General features: G+C 61.8%; 3 protein-coding genes across 4 annotated transcripts; 2 read left to right on the forward strand and 1 right to left on the reverse strand.

Annotated features, from left to right (window-relative positions):
• The first annotated feature begins 257 nt into the window (after nt 1-257).
• PLK3 (polo like kinase 3) lies at nt 258-7547 on the forward strand. 2 transcript variants are annotated; one of them, XM_055815638.1, is made up of 15 exons: nt 258-496; nt 1267-1374; nt 1461-1577; nt 2011-2140; nt 2228-2315; nt 2835-2930; nt 3629-3824; nt 4164-4290; nt 4687-4796; nt 4864-4993; nt 5102-5185; nt 5380-5542; nt 5671-5800; nt 6020-6127; nt 6517-7547. In XM_055815638.1, the coding sequence occupies exons 1-15, from the start codon at nt 344-346 to the stop codon at nt 6709-6711; spliced, it is 1935 nt and encodes a 644-aa protein (XP_055671613.1). In that variant the 5' UTR covers nt 258-343; the 3' UTR covers nt 6712-7547. The 2 variants fall into 2 exon arrangements, with proteins under 2 accessions (XP_055671613.1, XP_055671614.1); XM_055815639.1 differs by having other exon boundaries at nt 4876-4993.
• Nucleotides 7548-8387: 840 nt separating this feature from the next.
• On the reverse strand, nt 8388-9065 carry DYNLT4 (dynein light chain Tctex-type 4). Its single transcript, XM_055815640.1, has one exon. The coding sequence runs from the start codon at nt 9057-9059 to the stop codon at nt 8388-8390; it is 672 nt and encodes a 223-aa protein (XP_055671615.1). The 5' UTR covers nt 9060-9065.
• A 1855-nt stretch (nt 9066-10920) lies between these two features.
• On the forward strand, nt 10921-17900 carry BTBD19 (BTB domain containing 19). Its single transcript, XM_005238494.3, is given in 10 exon segments — nt 10921-10993; nt 10996-11042; nt 11045-11151; nt 13118-13355; nt 13788-13841; nt 15342-15401; nt 16679-16747; nt 17048-17179; nt 17377-17502; nt 17632-17900. Coding segments are annotated over 10 exon segments (1041 nt in total). The 3' UTR covers nt 17767-17900.
• Nucleotides 17901-18337: the final 437 nt, after the last annotated feature.

The raw sequence follows: 18337 nt of genomic DNA on the forward strand, positions 1-18337 counted from the left end.
CGAGGGGGGCATGCAGCTTTTGGGGAGCCCCTGTGCCGGGAAGGGGCTGTGGATACATGGGGGGCCCCGTGCCGTGGGAAGCAGCAGGACCGTGGCTAGGCTCCCCCCGAGACACCACAGCAAAGGCGCACGAGTGGGTGCACAACACCCCCCTACCGCCGTGCGGCGGTCGCTTTAAGGACGGCGCGGGGCCGCCCGGGGGCGTGGCCCCTCGGGTGACGTCAGCGCGCCCATTGATAAAGCCGGCGGGATTCCCGGGACGGCAGCGCGCGCCGGCGGGGCCACGTGCGCGGGGCCTGACCCGCCCGAGCAGCCCCGCGAGCCGCCGTCTTCCGCGCCCGCCATGGAGCCTACCGGGCTCTTCCCACCCTTCCCCGCCGCCTGCCTCCCCGCGCAGCCCGCCCCGGCGCCCCCGCACCGCGCGGCCGGGACCACCCGCATCGTCACCGACCCGATCTCCGGCCGCTCCTACAGCAAGGGCCGCCTGCTGGGAAAGGTACCGGGGGACGGGGCTGGGGGCGCGAGCCGCCGCGGGGGGCACCGGCCGGGGCTGTGCCGGGCGGAGTGGGGCTGGGAGCCGGTGCGGGGAGGGGCGGGGGGCTGTGCGCCGGCTCGACCACCCCCTGGGGCGGCCCGGGGCTGAATGCGGCCCCTCGGCTGCTACCGGCCGCCCCCGCCCTCCCCGCCTCTCCCGGCGGGCCCGCGGCAGCGCTGGGAGCCGTGAATCACCGGGCTGGCTGCGTGCCGCGCCGGCTATCGGGGCCACATCGGTTTCGGGGCGCCCCGCGGGGTGTGTGTGGGCCGGCGGGTGCCCCGGTTCCCAGGGGTGCCCTTCCTCCCGTTGCCGGCGGCGTGTGTGGGAGGCGGGTGCCGGTTCCCAGCCCGGCCCGGGCGCGCTCGGCGGCTGAGTGTGCAGATGGGAGGCTGACATCACGGCAGGAAAAACCTGTCTCCATGGGGCTGCCTTTCGGTGGCCTCCGGTCCCCGGGCTCCCGCCCTGCGCAGGACTTTCCAGGTCGATCTGTCATGTGGAAAGATGCAGAATCCGGCCGTGACGGGAGGAAAAACGCCCTGAAGGTTTTACAGAAACTGGGTGAAGAAAATCTCTGGTTGAGAGCATCACAGTTCAGATCTTAGTGGGCGATGCAGCAGGAAGGAGCGTGTGATGCTCGCAGGGCTGCGCTGCAAGGGAACGGAGGAGGCTTGTGAGCAGGCAGGGGCGAGGAGCAGTCTGTTACCCATCCATAACCACCTCTTCCCTCGCAGGGTGGGTTTGCCCGATGCTACGAAATGACAGACCTCTCCAGCAACAAAACCTATGCTGTGAAGGTCATTCCTCACAGCCGGGTGGCTAAACCCCACCAGCGGGAGAAGGTGGGTGCCATGGGGCTGGTGGGCTGCTGGGCTGGTGGGGTGCAGTGGGTGCCCTGTACTCACTCGGTACTACTGCTCCCTTTCAGATAGCTAATGAGATCGAGCTGCACCGGGACTTGCACCACAAGCACATTGTCAAGTTCTCCCACTACTTTGAGGATGCAGAGAGCATCTACATCTTCCTGGAGCACTGCAGTAGGAAGGTGAGCACTGGTGTGGCCTCCTTGTCAAAGGATCTCCTAGCAGAGCCATAGCTGGTTGAAGCAGTTTTATCTGAGCTGCTTTGTTAGCATTCTTTCTCCTGGGTTGCCTTGCTGCCAGCTCTGTCGCACCCCCTGAGCTCAGCCATAAGCCGTGTGGTTTTGCATGGTGCTGGGGACACTGCTGGCTGCCTGTTCTTGTTGCAAGCCTGTAGCTCCTGGTGGGGCCACCATAAATCCAGTTGTTCCCCTGGCTCTGCTGAGCAACCTCAACCTTGTGTGGGGAGTCTGAGGTCATGGCTGTGGAAGGAGGATTGTTTGTGGATGTGCAACTTCTGGAAAAACTGGCTTTGACCCTGCCTGCCCTATGCCTAGTCAGCAGGGCCGCCTGTTCTCCCTGCCTGCTATCATCAAGCTGCCTTGTCTCCCTCTGCAGTCCCTGGCCCACATCTGGAAGGCCCGCCATACTCTTCTGGAGCCTGAAGTGCGCTATTACCTCAAACAGATCATCTCGGGCTTGAGATACCTTCACCTCAAGGGCATCCTGCACAGAGACCTCAAGCTTGGTGAGTGCTGTGGCTGAGGCAGGGCACAGTGTGGGGAACAGGCTGCCCCAGAGGGACTTGTGGTGATGTGTTGACCTTGACTTGCAGGCAACTTTTTCATTAATGAAAACATGGAGCTGAAAGTGGGGGACTTTGGGCTAGCTGCTTTCCAGCATACCTCTGACCAGAAGAAAAAGTAAGTTTGAGGTTTCACTCTTACTCTTCCTCCTGAAGCTTCCTGGGAGGGTGGAGGGGTGACTGGTCCCTCCTGGCCTGGGGAGAGGAAACATTAGGGCCCCTTCCTGGGGTGGGGGAGCAATTCCTGTCCCAGCTGCAGGCAAGGCAAGGGGGCTGGAGGGGCTTTGTGGCCTCTCCTGGAGTAAGCTTGCAGCCGTCGGGGAGAACAATGTGCTGACTATCGCTATTGTGCCTGCCTGGCTGCCCTGCCGGCTGCGTGGGGCTGGGACACAAAGGCTCTGTTCCTCCCCAGCTCTAGGACAAGCACTTCCCACCGGCTCCCCAGGAGCAGCTGCTGCTCCTGACCCCTGGGAGCTGGAGAGTCTGTATGGGGCTCTGAGATGGGGGGAGGGCTTTGAGCCACAAAGAGCAAAATGGAGCAGGAGGGGACAGGCGGCAAGCTAAATCCCAGGGCTTGACAGGGGAGAGGCTGTGAGGGGATGCAGAGCGTGTGCTAACGTGGTGCTCTGCCCCACAGGACGATATGTGGGACCCCCAACTACCTGGCCCCAGAAGTGCTGCTGAGGCAGGGCCACGGGCCCGAGTCAGATGTGTGGTCTCTGGGCTGTGTCATGTAAGTCTGTGCTTCTGGGGGGGCGGGGGGCTGGGCAGCCCTGCCTGTGTTGGGGTGGGGGGCTGGGCTGCGGAGCCACCCCAATGAGGAAGTCCTCTTGCAAGTCCTCTTGTGCTTTGCCTCGTGCCTTTGCGGTGGCTGCTGAAAGGCACGGGGAGGGGAGCGAGCGGCTGGATCCTGCCCAGCCCCTCTGCGGAGCGGGGGCTGCCGGGGGGGCTGCGCGAGCCAGAGCTGCAGAGGGCAGATGTTCTTGTGCCATGCTTGACTCTGGGTCAGAGCAGGCTTGACTGCCCTGTGAACCTGATAAACAACGGAAAATCTTGGTGGCTGGTGGCGGCTGCAGCTCTGTTTGGGGAGCGATTGCTGTGCTGCTTCGGCACATCCAGCCCCTCGGCTGGGCGCTGCCCACAAGCTTCCTGCGCTGCTCCCCGCCTCAGCAGCTGCCCAGGGATGGGAGCGGTGGTGGCAGGGGGTAGTCTTTGCCTGCCAGCCTTGTTTCCTTCCCCAGGGCTCCTTGCCTGTTGCTCTAAACAGTCGCTAGGAGGAAGCGTGGCCGGATGTGAGCATGGCCACCCCGGCTGGAAGTGGTGCTCCCAGCCAGGTGTGGCCAGCCTAGTGCTAGTAATTTCCTAGCTGTAAGTGCTGCTGAGTCACAAGCTTGGTGGGGATGTGACAGTGGCACATGTGTCCCCTCCCAGGTACACCCTGCTGTGTGGGAACCCTCCCTTTGAGACCTCTGACCTCAAGGAGACCTACAGGTGTATCAAGCAGGTGGAATACACCCTCCCTGTCTTCCTCTCCCTGCCTGCCAAGCACCTCATTGCTGGCATCCTCAGACGCAACCCCCAGGACCGCCTCACGCTTGAGGAGATCTTGGACCATGAGTTCTTCAAGGTGAATGGGTGGCCCTGACCCTTCTCCAGGTGGGATGAGGCATTTGGGGCAGTGCAGGGTGCTGTCCTTTGAGCCCAAATCTCAGTCCTTCAAAGGAAGCAGCTGCTGTCCTGTCCAAATGCCAGCCAGGGGAACTGAGGGACCTAGTGTGCTCCTGCCACCTTGTCCCTATGGCATAGGCTGTTTCATGTACTGATGCTAGCTGTGGGGTCAAGGCATGATGGAAATGCAAGCTGGCTGTCAGGAAGGCTCTGAATGACTGTGGTCAGCCCAGGGCAGCTGCTCTGCCTGGAGCATGTGGGCTATGGAAACCAAACCTCTGCCTTGACCTCTCTGCAGGGCTACACGCCTGAGAAGCTCCCTCCCAGCAGCTGTGTGATGGCTCCAGAGCTGAGTCCCCCCAACCCAGCAAAGAGTCTGTTTGCTAAAGTCACCAAGACACTTTTTGGGAAGAAGTCATCCAAGGGTGAGTCCATACACTTGCCCAGGAGTGTCTGTGTGACCCTTCCTCTAGTGAGGAGTGGGCTCCTCCTGGAGAGATGGTCCTGATGGGTCTCCATGCACCCCCTGCCTGGGGCCAGTAAAAGTTGGGCTTGCCCCTGCCCTTCTGATGATGGTGGCCTGACATGGGGGTGTGCCTGGAGAGCGGATGCTGTGCTGCCACACATGGGGACAGTTCCTCCTGGAAACCCTTGTGCTGCATGAGAACTGGGAAGTGAAAGTGGGAGGCAGCTGCCTGACACAGTCCTCACCGCTGTAGGCATGGGAGCAGATGAGGGAGAGCTGAGCTACTGGGAGCAGTGGCCCAGATGTCCTCATCCCCTGTGCTTAGCAGTGTGCTTATTGCTTGCTCCCTTCTCAGCCAAGAAGGGCTCTTTGGAGGACAAGGATGATATCTCCAGGCTGGTCACTGGGCTGATGAAGACCTCTATCTACCGGCAGATGAGCTATAAAACAGTGGAAGGGAATGAGGTGAGAACGTTCCTGAGCCTGTGCACACCCCTCTCTGGGGGAGCAGGCTGGATGGTGATAACGCCAGGTCCCTCCACAGGTCACCCCCCTATCGTGCCGCAGTGCCAGCTCTAGTCCTGTGGAGACAGTGATAGAGGAGACCTCTCACAAGTCTGCATCCCCTTCCCTTCGGGGGACGATGGCCAGCAGCTGTGAGGGTGAGCAATACCCACCTGCCCAGGCCACCCCAGCCTACCCCGAGCTTCCTGTCCTGCCCTGGCTGATAGTGCGGCTGCCTGACTCAGCCTGTCATCTTCTCTCCACAGCCTTTGAAGACTGCATCACTGCCTCTACCATCATAGAGTCAGCGGTTCGGCTCCTGCGGACCTGCCTCTCTTCCATGCCCCCAGGTAAACTGGTTGGATTGCTTTGGGATGGGACAAGGGTGCTGTGCATCCCCTTCACCATGAAATGAAGGTGTGGCTGCTATTTGGGGTACCTTAAATGCTGCCAAAGGATGCTGTAGGAGGGTCTACTCCCCCCTGGGGCGTGAGGTGGGCAGAGGGCTGACTGCCTGCTCTGCTCACCCCCTCCTCCCCACCAGCGGAGAAAAACCCAGCTTCCCTGGCCCGCCATGAGCATTTTGTCTGGGTGAGCAAGTGGGTGGATTACTCCAACAAATATGGCTTTGGCTACCAGCTCTCCAACCGCAGCATTGGGGTCCTCTTCAACAACGGCACGCACATGACCCTTTCCCCCAACCTCAGGTAAGTGGTGGGGAAGGAGCTGCTGTCTCTGGGGAAGCCCCTCTGGTGGGAAGGGGCAAGGGGAGGCTGTGCCAGGGGTGGGGTTTGGTGCTGGTTGGCCCCAAAACTCATGGTCTGCTCCCTCCCAGGACTGTGCATTACAACCCGACCAACAACAAACACCTTGTTTTCTCTGTGGCTGCCATCCCTGAGCAGCTGCAGGGACAGATGAGTGTCTTGTGCTATTTTGCATCCTACATGGAGCAGCATCTCATGGAGGTGGGTGCTGGGATCCTGGGCTGGGCGTTGGGTCATGGCTTGACCACACTGCTTGGTGTTGCAGGACGGCCTGCTCACAGGCTACGGCCAGGTGGACACCCAGAGTTGTCCTGGGAGTGGGGACCCATCTGGGGGTGTGTCCAGGTTTGGCTGTGTGTATGCTGGTGGCAGAGCTCCCATGTATGGGACCAGTGGCTTACACAGACCCTTCTCTCCAAGGGAGGTGACTTGCCCAGCATAGATGACCTTGGGCAGCCTGCCCTACTTCTGCAGTGGGTGAAGACTGAGCAAGCCTTGCTCATGCTCTTCAGCAGCGGCACCCTTCAGGTACGTGTTGGGCACAGCGGAGATGCCCAGACCCCCGTGGGGAAGAGGCTAGATGGGGACTCCTGGCTTGTGTTAGATCTTGTCTGCCACAGCCCAAACGCAGGGCCCAGCTATGAAAATGGCTGTGAGTGCTGCTCCAGTACCTGGAGCTGGGTCACAGCTTGTCCAGCCCATGTCCCCCATGACACTTCAGTTGGCTGCTTCTGTCTGCCCCATTGCTGGGGCTAGTGCATTGCTGCTGTGGGGCATGGAGCAGGGATACTCCTGGGCAGGTCGGGGAGGAGGAACGGGTCGAGGCAGGAAGGGTTGAGGCAGGAAGCGTGGCTCCATCCTGGCTCCCAACATGCTGCATGAAGCATGGGTTAAACAAAGCCCAACCGGTCTCCTAGGTGAACTTCTACAATGACCACACCAAGGTGATCATTAGCAAACCTGACCAGTCCTGCCTTGTCACCTACATCAACCGTGAGCGCAACTCCTACACCTACAAGTTGTGCAGCATCCAGGAGCTGGGCTGCTCTCCTGAGCTCCACTACCGCCTCGAATACATCCTCAAGCTCCTCCAAGAACAGGCTGAGGCCTAGCATGGGACCTTGGGGGGACCCTCTCTGGATGTAGAGGTCTCCCCCTGCCCTCCTACTGGATGGGAGGTATGTTGTGGTGCTTGCTGCCCACCTGGGCACCCTGTATCCTGGTGCTTAGCTGGATTCTGGACTAAGACATGTGGATGTAGTTACAGCAGCAGGTCTGGTCATCCTCGCTGCTTCCTGGCTCTGGGAGATTGCTGCCTTCCTGCTGGCAGCTCCTGCTGTGGCTGTGCTGGTCTCAGAGTGGACTGGGGTGGCACGGGGGGGTGGGGTGGGTGAGTGGCCTGCAGCCAGCTTTGGGACTGGCTGTGCCTTGTTTGTGCCCTGGCTGGCAGCTGCCTGCAGTGAGGGCTTGGGCTGCCTTGCCCAGGGTGATGCACCAGTTGCACAGACCCTCTGCATGACATGGAGAGGACCAGCACAGCCTTGACATGAAGGCTCAGCTGCTGTGGGATAGGGAAAACCTCTTCCCAGAGGTGGACAGGGGTGAAGGGCACTGCCTGCCCTGCCAGGGGCTGCGTGGGGCTGGTGTGTACTACTCCACAACTGCTACACTAAGGAGGGGGCTGTGCTGGGCCCAGCCATGCCCTGTTTTGTGAATTGTCTGGTACAACCTGAGGTTTGATAAAGGGTGGGGGGGATAGGATTAGAGGGCTTGCCTGGAGAAGCCCTTGCTGGGACCTGGGGAGGTTTCTTGTTTCAAGGCAGTCTCTGCCATGGGGGGGCTATTTATGCGTCTTATTTATATGGAATTATTTATTTTCCTGTTGATCTGTCTATGTGCAGCTCCCCTGTCCCTGACTCACCTTAATAAAAACTTGTGTAAGGTCAAACTGCATCTGCCTTGCTTGGACCTGGGGCTGCACAAGGGCTTTGTCATTATCTTAATCCTTACTCCAGGGCTGCTTCTGCCTGTCAGGCAAGACCCCCTCTTGGCACTGGCTGTGGCTGGGGCATGGGGTCAGGGAGGCAGGATGGGTGTGAGGAGCCCATGGAGTACCTTCACTGCCCTTCCTGGGGCTGGCAGGAAGGGTGGAGTTAGTTCTTGCTGATGCCTGTGGAACCTTGGAGCTGCCTCAGCTTCTCCTTGCTGCTGCCAAACCATCATTCCCTTTCTGTGCTTGGACCAAACCCAGTAGCTCTGATGCTTTTGCTGAGCTGCAGAAGGCAGGAGCTGTGGCCCCTGGGCTGTGTGTTGCCTGGGTCCTTGCACTGACACCTGGTGTGATGGGATATGAGCTGGGAATGAAGCCAGGAAAGAGGAGGGACTGAATCTGCTCCATGAGCTTGCTTTGAAGGTGGTCTGTCACCTCCCTCCCCAGCACTGGTGTAATCAATCTGCCTAGGAGCAGCTTGTGCTGTGGGAAGCAGCCTGGGCTGTTCCCTGTGGCACAGCCTTGGGCAGCTGCCTGTTCCAGAGCAGTGCAGCCTTTTGGGTTGTATCTGCTGCAGCTTGGGTCTTTCTGCAGTCTATGGTAGTAGGTATAGTGTGGGTGTGAGTCCAGCCTGGGGGCTGTAGTGAGCATCAGGGCACTGAGGTGCATCCATACCTTGCCCACTGCGCACGCCATGGCCAAAGACTTCAGGTATGAGCCACAGCTGGAGAATATCTGTTTATTTCAGCTGCTTTCCCCCTGCAGCTCTGCAAGGCTGGGTGGAGGGAGAGGCAGGCACTATTCAAAGTAGACCCCATGCACTATGGCCACAGCAAAGAGCGAGGCATTGGAGAAGGTGGTAGAGGCAAAGTTGTCATTCTCGGGGTCCCACAGTGCCCGGCTGGCCACCAACAGGCTCTGCTGGCCCCGCTGGCCCAGCAGCACATGGCAGACCAGCTTGTAGCGGGGTGGCACCACCTCCTTCACCTGGCTCTGCAGCAGCTCGGCCAGGCTTTGGGCTAGCAAGGCACTGCCCTGGGGGCTATAGACCATGGTCCCCAGGGCACTGGCCAGGGCACACTCCAGCACCTGCTGCACCCGCCCTGCATTGAACTTGCAGCCTTCATCTGGCTGCATCCTGTAAGTGTTTTCGAGTTGGGTTTTGAGGATGGGCTGGAAAAGAGGGAGCCCAGAGAAGCTCACACGGCTGAGGAGCATCCAGGGCCCGATGGAGGGGCGCCTACCCCCCGGGGCAGCCCCAAGTGAGCTGCGGCGGCTGGCCAGTGGTGCTGGGAGCATGTTGAGGATGGAGCTGCAGCGGGAGGGCAGGAGCTGTGGTTTGCCTTCCTCGGTGCCCCGGGCTGGGGGCTGGGAGCTACGGCGGGTGGCCCGGAGCAGAGGGGCTTCAGTTCTGTCTACAGCAGTCACCTGGGCTGGCAGGCCTGCCTCTGGGGCTGGCTGCTCAGCCATACGGGTGGCCTGGAAAGGAGACATGGCTCAGAGTTGTCAGGGGAAGGTGGGTTTTCCCCCAGCTTCTCTATTCCACCACCTTTCTGCATTGCTTCTCCCTGACCCCTGTAAATCCCATGTGTCCTGGCACACAGGTCCCTGCAGGGCTGGATGCAGAGGGGCTGGGGAGACCATGGCAGCTGCCTTCCCTTGCCCAGCAGCCTCAGCCAGCTGGAACTGATCTGGCACAGCTAAGCGTGGTCCATCCAGCCCTCTGCTCTACCATCCCCAGCCTTTCTGTGAGTGGCTCCTCCCTCTCCAGCCCCCCCCCCCCCGCCCCAGCCCTCCTGCCTGCATCTGGTTCCATACTTACACCTGCCCTGCCAGGGTAAAACCAGGGGACTTGTCTCTGGCTGATGTGCTTCCAACTGCCCAGGACCACCTTGCTCCCACAAGTGGCAGCGAACCTGTTGTGTTCCTGGAGTGTGAAGAGTTGCTATGTGACACTGCAACTCCCCAGGGCTGCTCCAGGGCATGGCTTCTGTAACTCCTTGTTTCCTGGTCCCTGGACAGCACAATCCCCTTACTCCTGCCTTGTCTGTGTTTCCAGCTGTGCCAGCACAGGGACATGGTTGCTCCAAGCACATGTCCTCCAGCCTTGGCTGCTCTGCCAGCCTGAACAATATTTGCTGATGTTGAATGTGCAAAGGAAGAGCAGGGGGTGAAGAACAACCACTGGGATTACCACTTTGCACCCCAGCTATGGGATGCAAGGGGCTGGGACCTCCAGCAGCTTGATTTTACCCAGAGGTCTGCATCTTTTGGGTACTTATTCCCCTGCACTAAGGGAAAGTTTGAGCGGGTGAGCACTCACCGGGTGCAGCCCTGCTCTGCTGCCACAATGCCCTGCTCCAGAGGGCAGTTCTGCTGGGGGCTCCTGACCCCGGGCGAGGGCGAGGTTTCTCTCTGCTGGCGGAGCCCAGCCCAGCTGGTACGCCACAGCCACCCCATCAATGTGCCTTTGTCTGGCCTGGCTGCTGAGCTATTTGAGGAAAGCGGAGATGCCTTTTGTGTTTCTATCTCCCGTCAGAGGTATTTATAGCCTGACGCTGACTAGCGCTGCCAAGCACGCTGGCAGCTGGACCCCGCTCCCTCAGGGTGCTGCACTTGCTGCGGGCCCTGCTCCTCCCTCTTGCTCCCACCACTGCTGGCAAGCAGAGGTGGGGTCCCTCTGTGGGCACCCTCCCCACATCCCTGCGTGCAGGTTGTCTGGGGCCAGTCAGACTTGGGAGAAAGGGGATGGGGCATCCCTTGGCACAGCTCTTGGTTTGGGTTTGGGTGAGGCTGGTTATGCTTTTTGGCTGTGATTGCTTGTGTCCTAAGCAGACATGATAGCTGCAGGGCTTTGGCCTGGAGCATCGGCAGGAGAGAAAGCTTTTGCTGTTTCAGGAGGCAGATCTCCCCTCTGGGCTCAAGTTTGCTCCACTGCTGGTGCCGGCGACCCAGCCATGCCTGGCAGCTTTCCACAGGGACTGTGCATGTGGATGTGGGAGTGATCTTTCTGCATTTAACCTGTGCATGTCTTGCCTTTTCCAAAATCCCAGCTACCTACCTCTCTTCACCCCTATCTGCCCCATCCATGGGCTCCTCTGCAGCAAAGCCACCAGCTGGAGGGCAGCTGGAGGTGCTGGGGCTGTGCCATAAGCCATGGCAGGGAGATGCTAATCACATCAAGATCCAGGGCTGCTTCCCCACTCCGATCCAGTCCAGCAAACACCCAGGTGGAGCTGCCTTAGCAGCAAGGGTGGGCTTTGCCGCTCGCCACCCCCTCTCTGCCTGCCTGGCTGCCTGGCCACATGCTGCCTGCCAGGTTTCCCTAGCAATGGGCCATGTCGTACAGCGCGGCAGCCTCCTCCCAGCAGCCTCCCCAGGCCGGCCTGCCTCCGGCCTGCCTCCTGCCTGCCTCCGGCCTGCCTCCCGCCTGCCTGCGCCGCCTTCCTCCGCCGCCCTCCCCAAGGCAGCCCATGGCCGGACTCTGCTCGGCGCAGCTGCAGGGCGAAGCGGCAGCCTTCACCGCCGCCCTCCGCACTCTGGTCAACAACCCCCAGTTCAGGTGAGGGGCCGGGGGGGGCATCACCCCCCCCCCCCAGCCATGCCGAAGCCCCCAGTGCCTGCTCCGTGCTGTTTTCCTGCGGTCCCAAGCCCTGACGGGGGGGTTTGGAGCCCCTGGGCAGTGCGGGAGCCCCGGGGATCTGGCACGGTGGGGACATCCCGCACGGCTTTTGCAGCACTCCCCCCACATCTGCACAGCAGCAGGAGCCCCCAGGGCTGCTGGGTGTGTATCCCCCTGGGACAGCCACTGGCTGTCCGGAGGAGGGAAGGTCCCCGGGTGCATGGTGCCAGCAGGGTAAGGCAGCGTCGCAGGCTAAACCCTGCGCTGGGGGTCCTGCCCTTGCCAGGAGTGGGGGTACTGCAGCTGCTGTGCTGCCCAGGGGCAGCCGCCTGTGCTCAGCTCCTTTCCCACCCCAGCTTCACCAGTACTGTCCTTCGACATCTCCAAGCTCCTCGCACCCTGGAAGGCAGGCAGCAGCCTGGCTGGCCCTGTCACAGCACCTGGCATTCCTGTTACCTCCCCCTGGAGTGCGGAGTGGAGATGGAAAGCCACTGCCTTGGCCACCTCCCACCTACACGGCCTGTCCTGCTTGGCAGCTGGCTAGCTGTGTGGTCCTCTTCGCCTGCTTCATGCTGAGACCTGGCACAAATGCCAGTGCTGTCTGAGGAAATCCCCATCCCTGCTGAAATTTTTGGCTACCCAGAAGAGAAATCCCAGTGAAAACTCCCCACCCACAGTATCAGGCAGTGGGGAAGCGGCTGCCAGTGCCTGGTCATCCCCAGCCCATATCCTGCTGCCCACATCTTGCATCTCACACCTTTTGTCCTGCATCCTGCAACCTGAGATCTGCACTCTGCATCCATCAACTTCATCCTGCATCCTTCCTCCTGTAGCCTGCAGGCTTCATTCCGCATCCTGCAACCTTCGTTCTGCATCTCACATCCTGCAACCTTCATTCTACACCCATGCTTCAGCCTGCATCCCATAACTGCAGACTGTATCCCACATCTCACAGCCTGCACCATGCTTCCTCCTCTGGTCCTGTGGACCATAGCCATGGAACAGTTTATTTCAGTCCCCTTGCAGCAGCAGTCATGGAGGACCTTTTGGGCTCTGCTCACGCTGCCCAGCACACCCCAGCTGTGTGTATCTGGACAGATGTGCGGGATGTTCTAGATGCTCTTCCCTCTGGTGGGCACATCCATCTCCCTGTGAGGGTCAGGCCGTGAGTATATACTCACAGCCTCATGACCGCTAGAGTTTGGGTGGCATGTCTTCTGCTCATTGCCCTGCTGGGATGGAGGAAGAGAGGAGGAGGGGACAAAGTGATGGATGGGCCATGGCTGCATGGTGTGCACAGGCTGGAGATTCCCTGCCCCTTTACCCATTCCCTTTCCTCCAATCTTGCCTTCCTTTCCTGGGGCCACAACGCTGGGGAGCCATGCTGGGGGGCTATGGGGGACCAGGTCAGCAGGATGGACCCTGTGCCCCAGTATGCACAAGCTGACCCCTCCTGCAGGCCTTGGGAGGGCCAGTGCCAGCCCTGCTGATGCTGGAAGATTTACATCCCTGAGCCTATGAGTCAGTTCCTGTGAGTCAAGGAGGCTGAGTCTGGTGACAGCCAGCTTTCCCCAGCTCTGTTGTGCCAAAATAGAAAGCCACTTTCTCCACCTGTCCCTGGCCTTTCTCTGCCCTGCTCTGTGCCAGCATCCGTGGCTGTCTGTGCTTTCCAGAGGACCTGTCTTGCTCACCCTGCCTGCAGCATTCAGATGGCTGCAGGGAGCCACCAGCAAGGACCCCTCCCTGCCTCTGCTGGGAAAAGTCCCTCAGTTAAAACTAAAGGGCACTACCCTGCTGGGACAGGCACCCAGCCAGTGCCTGCCCATGTGCCCTGTCCCAGCCCCAGGGCACCTTGTCCCCTGGCTTCCCAGGTACCCCATCCCTCATGGTCCTCTCTCCCCCACAGCGATGTAACGTTCGTGGTGGGTCAGGAGCAGCAGAAGGTGTTTGCACACCGCTGTGTGCTGGCGTGCCGCTGCCAGGCTTTCCAGGGGATGCTCAGCCAGGGGCCGGTGGACAGTGAGGAGTCCCCCAGCAACATCCCACCCCAGGGCCCCTTCATCCTGGGAAATGTGCAGCCTGAGGTCTTCCTGGCCGTCATCGAGTTCCTCTACACTAACAGCGTCACTCTCAACAGCTGCATTGTGAGTGGGGCTGGGGCTGGCGGGGACCATGGGCGTGAGAGGGACAAGGGGGGGATGCAGGTGCACAAGGTGCTTTGCAGCTCCTGGGGTGCCAAAGGTGGTGGTGGGGGTGGTCTGAACGATGCTTTCTGACTGGCTAACAGTGTAACAAGTGTGGGGTCTCAGCACAGCACAGTGGGGAGTCCAGAGCACCTTGTCTTACATGTGTCTGCCCCAATCTTGGGACAGCTGGCTGTGCACACCCTAGGTGCTGGGAATGGGGACACCAGAGCAGGACACCTTTGTATGCCCCCATGGGGCAGCCCCTTCCCCCTCCATGTCCCATCTGGGAGCTCCCAGAGGGGCAGGAGGACACATGTCCTTGGCCCCTGGGTTGCCATGCCTGTCTGTGGCCCTGCACACCGATGCTCACAAGGTCTGTCTTGCCTGCAGGCGCTGGAGGTGCTGACCTCGTCGGTGGAGTATGGCCTGCAGGACCTGTGCAAGGTATGGCCCTGCTTACACTGGGGGGGTGGTCCCCAAGTGCCCCCGTGCTGAGGAGCACCCCAAGATGGTCCCTGCGTGGCTGGTGGCTCTGAGGATGGCACCATGGAGCATCAGCTGGGTCCAGTGTAGGCTCAGCCCCTGCTTCTCGATCCCAGAGGGTCTCTCCGGTGGGATCTCCCTTGAGGGGGTGCAGCACCGGCCGGGAGCCCCACAGGGGCTGGGGAATCCCGGGGAAGGACACGGGGCCTCACGTCTCCCACACGGCAGAAAGCCCCTCAGCCATCGCCCACGCTGCCCTCCGGTCAGCTGGCAGGATGATGCCGTAGGGAAAGCCCTGGTCCTGGGGAGCACTCAGCACCCCTGCCCGGTGCCGCTTCGGGCAGGAAGGCTTTGGGAGGACAGCAGCGACTGCAAAGCAGGGGAGGGAGCCAGACAAGGAGGCGCAGGGAGCTGGAGCAGCTCTGCGTCGGGTAGGGTGGCCAGGCCACGTCATCAATGATTCCTTAATTGCGGCTGATCGCGTGACCTGCCGTCTCGCGCCCGGACTTCCCCTCCCTTCCCACCGCGCCGGGAGGGACCCTGCGGAGGGGCTGAGCGGCGTGCCGAGGCGGCGGGACCTGCCCCGTCACCCTGCGGGGGACAAGGTCAGCAGAAGCCCAGATGTGGCACAGGGCTGTCGAACAGCTGGCTGGGCAGGGAAAGGACGCAGACGGTGTTGCAAAAAAGGGGGACCCGGTGCTCCAGCCGCGCCCCACCACGCAGCAAATGCATCCTCAGGGAATGAGCTGCAGCAGGGAGAGCCGTAGAGGGGTGGGAGGGAAAGGGGATGACCAGGGACAGCCGGGGAAGGCCCTGGCTGTGTCCCCAGCTGCAGGGTGACCTCATGTCCCTCCTGCCAATGACTCAGGGCCCTTCTGCTCCAGCTGATGGCTCCTTCCTGCATGTCACATCCCCTTGGATTCCCCGGGGGCTCTGACCCCTTTGCGCTGGACAGATGGACGCAGCTGAGATGGGCAGGAGGGAAGTCCTGCTCCCTGACAGACATGCCTGTCTGGCTGCATCACCCGTGTGTGAGCTGCAGCCGGAGATGCTGGTCCCCCAGCAGACATAGGCAGAGAGCAGCTGGCAGGCAGAGCTGGGCAAAGTTGGGGTCACCCCCAGTTCGCTGCAGCTGGCACCAGGGCTGTCCCCTGTGGCAGAGCACAGCTGGTGACGATGGTCAGGGTTAAGTGACCCACCTGGGGCTATGAGGCTGGCTGGGGTTTCACTACATCAGGCTCAGTCCCTGGCTAAATCAGTGCCCTGGCAGGCTGTCCACAGGCTGTGCTACAAGCCCTCATCCCACAGCCCACCCCACTGCCTCACGAAACACTGGGGGGCTGGCTGTGCCTCCACCCCATGTCCCATATCCTGGGGGGTTCGGGACTTGCTGAGAGTTGGGGGTGGTTGTGGTGCTGGTGGGTTTCCACCATACTCATCCTCTCCCCATGTACCTTCCAGCTCTGTGTCAAGTTCATCAAGGACACGCTGAGTGTGGAGCAGGTCTGTGAGGCCCTGCAGGTGAGTGTGACCCCAGTGGTGTCACAGGGGGTCAAATATAACCCATCTGATTTGGGGCAGGAGGTGGCCAGACCCTCCTGCTCTCGGCTGGATGGCGGGGCAGGATTTCCTACCCACCCCTGGCCCAGCGGCTGCCCTGCCAGCTCCTGGGCACATTGTACCAGGCTGCAAGGAACACAAGGGCCACCACAGCCTGGCAGGGAAGTATCTTCATGCTGCTCTGAGCAGGGCTGGCCCAAGCTCCCCGGTGCCAGGACCTTGCCATCATCTGCATGAAACTGGGAGGCACTGGTTTTCTGGGAGCTCTCATGGTTTTGAGGCCAGTACCAAAAAAACCTGCTAAGAGTTGGGGCACCTAAAAATAGCCTTGGGGGAGCCCCAGTGGCCCTGCCACGGTGCTTGATGGGACCCTGCTCCCCACAGAAGGGGCGTTTGTTCCATCTCCCACTGGCTGAAATAATGCTCTTGGGGCGGCAAAATGTCAGCCCCAGAGCACAGAAGTTTCCGCCAGCGGTGGTGCCAGACCACCACGGCATAAACAGATCTAAAACTGGCCTGGAGGAAACAAACAGAAACCCCCAAAACCCCAGAACAAAACAAATTCGAAGAAAACATCTCACCTTCCTCCCTGCTTGCATCAACACCAGTCCCCTGATGTGAGGGAGGCCATGCTTGCCCTGCCTGTGCTGGTACCAAGTACCCTGGCATGCAGGGGCTGCCACCACAGGGGACAGGGATGTGTCCTCCTGATGCCCAGATGGGCCATGCCAGCCCTGGGATGAGCATCGCTGGGTAGGGCTGGGTGAGGATGAGAGGACCCCAGATTCCTGCTGCACTGGGAGATGGCAGCTATGGAGCATGGTGGGGCTTTAAGCTGACCCTGTGCCCATGCAAGGAGCGCTGGGGATGGATGGCTACATGTCCCTGCAGTGTGGCCTTGTGAGATTGATGCCAGGGCCCCTTGCTCTCCCAGGGATGGGTGACATCATCAAGGAGCAGTGGAAAATCAGATGCTTCCTGCAGACCCAGGCCCACCAGACCCAGGTGGGGCTGGGTGACGGTTGTGGGTGGTGGAGGCACCAAACCTTTTGCTGTGGGGCATGCCAGGAAAGGAGGAGGTCCTTGGTGCCCCTTCCACACCGTACCCGCACTGTGGCACCCAAGCACGGGGATACTCAGTTCACCTGGGTCCCTGGGCGTGCCTGTCTCTGTAGGGCTTTGGTGAGGGGGTCCTTCCTGCTCCAGACCCCCTTGCAGGTGTCTGTGTTGTCCCACAGGCTGCAGTGACCTACGGGCAGGCAGACCTCCAGCAGCACTGCCTGGCCTTCATCGAGGGTTGCACTGCGGTATGGCTGTGAATGATGGGGGAGCATGGATGGGGTACCCCAGGGCGTGGGCAGCAGCGGGGGACACAGCGTGTGGCAGGGGAGTGCAGCCCTGACGAATGGGGTGGCTGGAGGCTGGGCAGGGGTGGAAAGGGAGCAAAGGGTGGTGGGGGAGACAGTGCTGGGTGCCAGGTAGAGGCTGGCTGGGGGCGTGCCAGGGGATGGGGGTCTGGGTAGGGGGGTGCCTGGGTCTGATGGCCTATGGAGCGGAGGGAGGAGCGGTGTGGGGGTCCTGGTACCAGCGCCGCGGTGTGCTGGCAGGAGGTGGTGCGAACACAGGGTTTCCACGAGCTGTCCGACGTGGTGCTGGCGCAGGTGCTGCGCAGCGACCGCTTGGCTGTGGATGAGCTGGACCTGGTGCAGGCTGTGCGGGAGTGGGCACACGTCAGCTCGGTGAGTGCAATGTGGCAGTGACCGGGGTGGTGGTTCTGGCTGGCCACCCCCAGGCAGACCCACCCAGGGGTGCCTGGACTCCCACCAGCCCAGGCAGGGAACACAGGCACCCTGTCCCTGAGCCCCAGGGCTGTCTCGCTTCCCCCAAACACCCTGTGGTGCCCAGGGCATCACCAGCCTATCCCGCTGGCTGGCAGGCCGTCCTAGAGCGCCCGGTGCCCGAGGTGGCTGCCCTGCCCGTGCGGGAGCTGCGCCTGCCCTTGCTGGCACCCAGCGAGCTGGTGACACTGGAGAGCCACAACCAGCGGGATCTGCTCATCCCGGTGAGTTGCTGCCTCCTCTCGGGGTGCTGTGGCTCATCTCTGGGGCTGGAGGGTGCTGCAGGGCCGGGTCTGGGGGGGAACCATGCTGTGGCCACGCTGATGTCCCCGTCCCTCTCCCCGTCCCTGTAGGTGGAGAGCATCGCGGCGGCCTGGCGGTCCCACGCGCTGCGGAAGGGCAGCGGGGTGCCCTCGCGCCTCTGCCGGCCCCGCCGTGGCACGCGGCCCCGCGACCACCACCGGCACCTGGGCCCACACGCCAAGTAGGGCCAGCACCGAGGTGCCCCCAGCCCGAGCAGGGGGCTTGGGCAGCGGCAGTGCCCCCCGGCCGGGTGCCCTGCAGCGGGGCTGACATTGCCGTGGCCGAGAGCACCAGTGAAGGGCTGTGCCACAGCGTTGGGGTCAGGTCAGGATGCCCAGGTGACCCCCAGAAATGGTGGGGGGACCGGGAGGGTGTCGGAGCTGGGCCATGGCGGGGGGTGTGAGGACAACCAGTGGCAGTGAGGAGGGCAGTGACCCCGGGGGCGGTGGGGCCGCAGGGTGAGCCCCCCCTTTCCCCCCCCCGCCCCCTGCTGCCCCCGCCCCCACCGGGCGGGCCCTTCCCCGGCGCCGTGCTGCCCCCCCCCCGGCAGCGGGGCGGTGCTGCAGCGGGCGGGGCGCTGGCACCGGGACACCCCCCCCCCGTGGCAGCGGGGGAGGCGGGGTCTCAATGGGATGGGGAGCCTGGGGCCTGGGCGCGGGGGGGCAAATGGAAGGGGAGACCCTGGCATCTCTGCACCCACCCAGCACCGCTGCACCAATGCCAGTGACATCTCCCCCCCCCAACCCACCCCCGGAA

This window comes from Falco peregrinus, chromosome 10 (assembly GCF_023634155.1).
Source record: "Falco peregrinus isolate bFalPer1 chromosome 10, bFalPer1.pri, whole genome shotgun sequence".
In the NCBI taxonomy this organism is placed as follows: Eukaryota; Metazoa; Chordata; class Aves; order Falconiformes; family Falconidae; genus Falco; species Falco peregrinus.

Coding starts and splice junctions, on each gene's coding strand:
- PLK3 (XM_055815638.1), top strand. CDS start 344: ATGGAGCCTACCGGGCTCTTCCCACCCTTCCCCGCCGCCTGCCTCCCC. Junction 2,931..3,628: donor TGGTCTCTGGGCTGTGTCAT/GTAAGTCTGTGC, acceptor GTCCCCTCCCAG/GTACACCCTGCTGTGTGGGA. Junction 4,797..4,863: donor AAACAGTGGAAGGGAATGAG/GTGAGAACGTTC, acceptor TGATAACGCCAG/GTCCCTCCACAGGTCACCCC.
- DYNLT4 (XM_055815640.1), bottom strand. CDS start 9,059: ATGGCTGAGCAGCCAGCCCCAGAGGCAGGCCTGCCAGCCCAGGTGACT.